General features: G+C 40.6%; 1 protein-coding gene across 4 annotated transcripts in view; it reads right to left on the bottom strand.

The window, feature by feature from the left end:
• The window catches only part of LOC143003667 (complement factor H-like), a 58,552-nt gene extending 52,237 nt beyond the window's left edge, over nucleotides 1–6,315 (bottom strand). Inside the window, exons 1-14 of one of the 4 annotated variants that reach the window (XM_076154444.1) lie at nucleotides 6,102–6,315; nucleotides 5,751–5,933; nucleotides 5,309–5,414; nucleotides 5,084–5,160; nucleotides 4,121–4,303; nucleotides 3,425–3,607; nucleotides 3,100–3,294; nucleotides 2,832–3,005; nucleotides 2,444–2,611; nucleotides 1,875–2,039; nucleotides 1,523–1,681; nucleotides 863–1,051; nucleotides 594–779; nucleotides 118–285 (exon numbers count right to left, since the gene is read on the bottom strand). In XM_076154444.1, the coding sequence (XP_076010559.1) occupies nucleotides 118–285; nucleotides 594–779; nucleotides 863–1,051; nucleotides 1,523–1,681; nucleotides 1,875–2,039; nucleotides 2,444–2,611; nucleotides 2,832–3,005; nucleotides 3,100–3,294; nucleotides 3,425–3,607; nucleotides 4,121–4,303; nucleotides 5,084–5,160; nucleotides 5,309–5,414; nucleotides 5,751–5,933; nucleotides 6,102–6,171 (2,206 nt within the window). In that variant the 5' untranslated portion in view covers nucleotides 6,172–6,315. The remainder of the gene's footprint in view (nucleotides 1–117; nucleotides 286–593; nucleotides 780–862; nucleotides 1,052–1,522; nucleotides 1,682–1,874; nucleotides 2,040–2,443; nucleotides 2,612–2,831; nucleotides 3,006–3,099; nucleotides 3,295–3,424; nucleotides 3,608–4,120; nucleotides 4,304–5,083; nucleotides 5,161–5,308; nucleotides 5,415–5,750; nucleotides 5,934–6,101) is intronic. The other 3 variants (XM_076154445.1, XM_076154446.1, XM_076154447.1) reach the window with 3 other exon arrangements.
• Nucleotides 6,316–7,066: the final 751 nt, after the last annotated feature.

Raw genomic sequence — 7,066 nt, 5'->3', positions numbered from 1 at the left:
AAAAGTGCTAAATGGAGGAGCGATTCAGTGAGTTATGCTTTATCAAAGATAAAGGCTTTTAAGAAAATCCTGACATAGGCTGTAAAACTGTAACTTTTGTACACTATATTATCTTACCTTCGCAAAGTGGATTCCCCTCCCAACCTCTTCCCTTACAGGTAAGTGTGAATTGTCCTGTAAATCCCGCCTTGCAGCTGTAACGGACTTGCTCATTGTAGCTGTATGTGTCCTTGTCATTTGCGGTGATTTCAGCATTCTTGACATCACTCCGGTCACATGTCATTGCTGGAAAATAAATAAATAAATTGAAAAAGGAGGAGTTCCACAATGTGGGACTACCCTTAATTATCCCCTTAATTCCTCAGCCTGACAAGCTGTAAGTGGCTGTAGGTGGAGACCTGTAGCTTGTTGACATACATAAAGCTGAGAAATAGTCACTGTCTATATCATCTGTTTCTCCATTTATCACTGAATTGGTCAATGGGTGCACTCCTCAACAATTGTACACTGTGGCTGTAGGGGACGCTGTGCAGAGTCAAGTAAAGTTGCAAATGAACTTTGGAACATTTTTGAATAATATCATTCTCACATACATGTACACACAAGGCCATTCATTTCCCATGTCCCATCGGTGCATGTAATTCTGTCATCTCCGTCCATTCTGTATTGATCTTGACACCTATAAGTCACTGCAGAGCCAGACAGATATTCCCTCTGATATGGAGTCATGGCAACTGCATTCTCTAATTTTGGCGGGGGACTGCAGGGGTTGGCAGTGGCTGCAACAGAGGAAAACAAATAATGTAGCACTCCTTCATTTCTCACAAATGCCAACAACAAATAAAATATGAGGATGACTCACGTGTACAGATCATGTCTAGTGATAGCTCATTAAAGTGCCACTCTCCCTCTTGGCATCGCATGGAGTTGACATTAGCGCGGTACCCATGCTTGCACCGGATTTGGACTGATTGACCATGGATGTAGTCACGAGTTGAACGTGGCGGTTCTGCATTCGGAATCTCAGGAATTTTCCCACATGTCCTGCTTCCTAGCATGGATATAATCATGACCAATATAGATTGCGAAATTGTAGCAAACAAACAAACGTTAAGCAATTAAACGACAAAATCCCAAGCTGCGTCATTAATTGGAAAGAAGCAAGATGAAGCAAGACTGCTAACTATTGGAAAATATTCATCCACAGTCTTATTCCAGTACTCTCACACATCCCAAGCAAGGAGACTCTGTGTATTACAGGGAATGGGACATCTTCCAGGATCGTCATGGCACTTGACAGCTGTAAATGCTAAAGCTAGTTTGTAGCAGACTAGGAATGCTGGCACAAAGGCTCCATAGCAGCAAACACTCAAGTTGACCACAGTGTTATCAAGTTCAGCAGGTAGCTCTTGCGAAAATTACTGACTTTGGAGTACCTACAAAATAGAGGTCAGGTCATATTGTCCAGATGTAATCTTAGCTTTTTTAATAACTAGCCTGTAGGACATTGAAGTGTTATTACCAATGCATGGTTCCAGTGGATCCCACCGTCCTTTGTTACACTTAGTTTCCTGCCACCAGCCTTTGGTAGAAAACTTGAAACCTTCATTGCAGGTGTAGAACACTGCCCCATTGTAGGGGCCAACTGCAAATCCATTCTGAATTGGTGGTCTCTGACAGTCTATAAAAGCAAAGTACATACAAGATGTAAGTAACGACAATTGAAACAACAATTCCAAAAAAGATTGAAAGGTGCAAATGAGGAGAACTATGGTAGGGAAAGGGTGAAGAAGAACATTTTCCAACTACTTCCTTCTCCATGGTGCTCTTTGGGAAAAAAATTCCACTTTAAAGTGTATTAATCATGCTCTCACCTGTGCAGCTCTGAGTCCCAGTCCAACCGCTTGGCCCACATGTAATCGTGAAACGTCTTTCAGGGTAATTTGTGCAGTAATATTGGACTCCTTCATTATGTCTAAACCTCCACTTTGTAGCTGAGGTTTGCGCATCGGCAATATCTATTTTTCCACACAATTTCTCTGAAAGAAATGAAATTGAATTATGCACAAATGCACAATAGTTGCTTATTGTGACGACACTATGTCCATAACACACGTGTGGTTCTCACTCAAACTGAAGAATTTCATTGAGAACTGGTGTGATAAAAAAGAGGTAGAGGATACCAAAAATTACTCCTACAGTATGTGAGGTAAACAAATAGCTTGAAGAGTTTATCGCACAATTCAGCAAATTCAGATGGTTGGTGTGCATTGTTTCAATTTTGTGAAGCTCTTGTCCACTATAGAGCTTATGCTAGTAAAGAACGTAAAGTGCTAAATGGAGGAGCGATTCAGTGAGTCATGCTTTATCAAAGATAAAGGCTTTTAAGAAAATCCTGACATAGGCTGTAAAACTGTAACTTTTGTACACTATATTATCTTACCTTCGCAACGTGGATTCCCCTCCCAACCTCTTTCCTTACAGGTAAGTGTGAATTGTCCTGTAAATCCCGCCTTGCAGCTGTAACGGACTTGGTCATTGTAGCTGTATGTGTCCTTGTCATTTGCGGTGATTTCAGCATTCTTGACATCACTCCGGTCACATGTTATTGCTGGAAAATAAATAAATCAATTGAAAAAGGAGGAGTTCCACAATTTGGGACTAACCTTAATTTTCCCCTTAATTCCTTAGTGTGATAAACTGTAAGTGGCTGTAGGTGGAGACCTGTAGCTTTAAAATGTTTAAATGTGGTGCTGCTCACCAACTTTCCAAGCACAAAAGTAACTCCATAAAACTGTTATATCAGAAATACAACCTGAATGTCACACTACCTTCACAGAGTGGATTTGGTGACCATCCACCCCTTGTACATGTGGCCCATGCGGCTGTCTTTTTGTAGCCTTCTCTGCAGCTGTAATTGTTAGTGTCATCCAATTTTTTTTGCTGCCAATTCCGGACGTACCAGTAGTTCAGTCCTTGCCCTCCTGGATTGCTACATATGATCTCTGGAATCGGAAAGAGAATTGTGTAGGTTTGAGTAGAGAGCAACAATGTCTTTAACTCTCTGGCACAAAAAGCTTATGATTAGCTATATCATACCGTTGCATACAGGTGGCCTCATCCAGGTTCCATCATCTCTGCATGTAAATACATGAGAGGTTTGCAATTTATTAAAAACCCAGTGCCTGTCATCACATGTGACCTTGAGGGTTTCTTCTGGTAAAAACACATTTCTGGCAGCAGGTTCATAAACGATTCCACCGATTGTCGTCAGAGTCAGGCTACATTGTATTGCTGCATTTGTCAGAAAATTCAAAATGAAGAGTTGAAATAAGACAAAATACATCAACATCCATCCATCCAGTGCTAGTTTCACTATTCAGTGTGAGTGAAATAATTAATGACGACGTCTATAAATACTTACGTTGACATTCAGGTGTGGGGATGAATTCTGCTTTGTTGCCTGTTTTTTCACATCTGGCAGGTTTGTCGTCTGTGCGTTTGTATTTAGAATTACAGTCAAAATGTAGGACCTCTTGCTCATCATATATTTGTTTATGACCAATCATGTGGCCATTTTCAATCCCAGGTACTTGACATTTTATCTCTGAAAGACAGACACGCACGCACACACGCACGCAGGCACGCAGGCACGCACGCACGCACACGCGCGCACGCGCACACACGCACACACACACACACACACACACATACACACACACACACACACATGAGCATTTTTCAAAATCTTTGTCATCAATCATATGAGTCCTGATCACTTTTCCACTAAATAAATGATGGCAGTTAAATAAGTGAAGTAGTTATGTTCATATTCATGTGCATGTGGAATTTTATCTCAACAGGTCCACACCAGCCTCTCAGGTTGGCTTTCAGTTCACAGAGCAAAAGAGAAGTCCAAGTTAAATGAAGGCAAGGATGCGTCTTCCAGGGACATCCAGGATATAGTACAAATTGTACAACCATGATCATTCTAAGCCAATTATTTGGATTCCACATTTGTAGGGGCTTTAGGATCAGTCTGCTCCTTTCTCTTCTCTTTTCTAATCCCTCTCCTTTGGCCTATTCCTCCACAACTTTTTTTCATGGCATCCTACCGTACCTATGCATTTTGGTGCTTGGCCAGTCCACTGTCCATTCTCATCACAGCGGATCATTGTCGGCCCATCCAGCATCTCAGACCTGGACTTGCAGCTAAATGCGAGCAAGTTGCCGTAGGCGGCCTCCTCTGGGTCTCCAATCACACTGACATTTTCGTCCACCGGAATGTTTGGGCATCTGATGGCTGGAAGGAGAAGCATGACGACAAAGAACAATTTGAGCGTTCAGCTTTTCTGCCCTATAATACACCAATACAATATCACTGCTCTAATGGTCTTTGTTTTTTCTGCCAAATATTTTTATTGAAGTTATCATCTGAAAACATAAGAAAGGGCATGTGGTAAGACCATTTCTTTATACACAGAGGGAGTAATGATAATAAGTGCTATACAGTATAGTGGCACAGATATAATTTATGTGAAAAAGAAAACAAAGAAACAGAGACAAAAGTGCCAGATATGATGACATTCACCCTCACTGCTGATGTTAGATGATATTGTAGCTGTCTGTATGCTAGATGACATCATTTATCACTCTAGAACAGTTGTGCCTAATATGTCTTCACCTTCACGATCGACCAATGTGGGTAGATCGCATGGCATTGAAATTTTTTTTGCCTATCGTTAAAAGTTAGCCCACACCGGCAAGTGCGCTGGCACCGGCATCGTACTGCAGTACTTACCGACGCCACCGCCGGCCACTTGACCTTCCATCACTCACAGTATCGCACCCCCTGGCCTAAAACTTTAGACATTTTGTTTTGTAAATCTGCAGTTACCACCAAAGTTCTGATTCATGTTGAACGCTTCATGAATAAAGTTTTAGAATATCAGAATAAAGATATTAATCAGTTGCTCTTATGTTGTTTGATCTCCTCTATGGCACTACGGCCTGTAAGCACGTACAAACAGGCTATTGTTATTATGACAATAACTGAATAAGATGTTTTAATTCCAGCTCTTACCCTCACAGGTAGGAAGGCGATTATCCCAACCTTGTGACATGCAACGTCTGACGCTCGTTCGACTAACCATGTGGTAACTGAAATGTGACATAAAAATACAGTACATGATGAAATGTCTGATAAAGTGGGGCCAAACTGAAATTTCATTTTATATATGTGAAGTAGAAATCACAGTGATTCACATCAAATAATCATGCAAATGTACGATCATAAATATGTTCATACCCCGGGTTACAGGTGTATTCCACTTCTGATCCAAAGACATAATCGTCTCCAACCTTGAGGTGAAACTCTGCATTATCAACATCGCCAGGATGACCACATGATCTTGCTGAAAATGATAAGGCTGAGTATGAGTTTTGGAAAGTAGTCTAACTAGTCTGGTCTTACTTTAGCCATGTATTGTACTTATGATCTCTGAGGACAACACTACTCTGCTGGATAGCAATATGAAACAGGACCCATTGTATCAAAATATGTTTTTCATGGGATAGTGGGCTAACCCTTACCCAAACCCAAGTGTCCATAAATAAGCATTAAATAACATATACATTGACTCATTCAACAGAATACATCAAACCAGCTTTACATGTTGCATTATTATATGATTACTATTAATCCAATATAATGACACATCATTTCCAGACATTACAGGATGGTGGCTTACCTTCACATTTACTCCCTGTTGAATGCCATTCACCAGCTGTACAAGTTAGTTTGAAGAAGCCAGTGAAGCCAGTGATGCAGCTCACTCTCACTTGTTTATCACTTCTGTAGGTGGGCTCCAGCCCAGTTGTATCAAAATTTGAATCATACAGACGACTACTTTTAAACTGGGCAAGCGTACAATCTGAGGACAAATAATAAACACAATATGTTTTAAAGTTCATATGTGACTGTAGATAGACTTAATATTTGTTAACAGGAGATAATCACTGTCATTTGGTTTTCCAACATCAAACAAATTCCATCAAGATTACAAAATAATGTGAGAATGAATGTGTCAGTATGGTCTTACCTTGACTTCTCACAAAAGCCAACGCATGCATCCACAAAAACACAACACAGCTTTGAGTTATCACACACATTGCACCTTTATTAGCGCCAACCGCCCAATTGCGCTTGAAACTTCAGACTGAAACACTATTATACACAGACAGAGCTGTGGATTTCACAGGCACAGTGATTGCTCAACGGTTTACGCAAGCCTGTTCCAGTCTTCAAATACACTCCCAGAGGGTAACAGGGAAGAGATCAAACGAGGAAGTGACTACAAACCGCACAAACTCAGATTATAACACAGCATGACCGAGTTTGATTCTGAAAGTGAATAAGGAGAAGAACGATATTTCAAAAGAAAATCAGATGTCTAGAACAAATGCTAGGAGTTTTGTGGTGGTATTTCTTGTCATTTTACTGGTATGTTATTGTTTCTGCAGTTTTGCCAGCCAGGCTTTGGCATGTTTATCTTCTGTGACTAAGCAGTGGTTCCTGTAAAGGTTTATTTGTTTTGTTTTTTAACCTTCTGGTAAGCATTTGCCACGATCAATTGAGCAAACAAAATCATTTCTATTTGACCAAAAGCAAGCACAGACTCCTCTCATCACGGCTCTGTGTGAAATAAAGGTCAAACAGCAAAAGAAACAATCTCCAGAGCCTCCTTTACTACAAATGTGACTGTGTACATATCATAGTTATCTTTCAAAGCTGTGGAATCAGTTGCCAAAGAAGGGCTGTGGAGCTACACGTCCAAACACCATTAAAGTGTGATGAATCGAAATTTAGCTTCTCAGCAACACAGGGTTTGCCTTTATTTCACAATTTATTTTCACATTAATTGCATTGCAGTCCATCAAACACTGTTGATAAATGTCCAGGAACGTTAGTGTTGAATAATCAACAGCTGGCATCTGCATTAAGTCAGATAACGAGTACATTCTGCAACTGGATCATGTTCACAGGCGCCATTGCTTCCCTCAGTGA

The sequence above is a fragment of the Genypterus blacodes genome, unplaced genomic scaffold (genome assembly GCF_046128005.1).
Source record: "Genypterus blacodes isolate CSIRO-AG114 ecotype Tasmania unplaced genomic scaffold, CSIRO-AGI_Gbla_v1 ptg000062l_1, whole genome shotgun sequence".
Lineage (NCBI taxonomy): Eukaryota > Metazoa > Chordata > Actinopteri > Ophidiiformes > Ophidiidae > Genypterus > Genypterus blacodes.
Note: the sequence above shows the minus strand (reverse complement) of the source record. Positions and strands in the feature narration are given on the sequence as shown.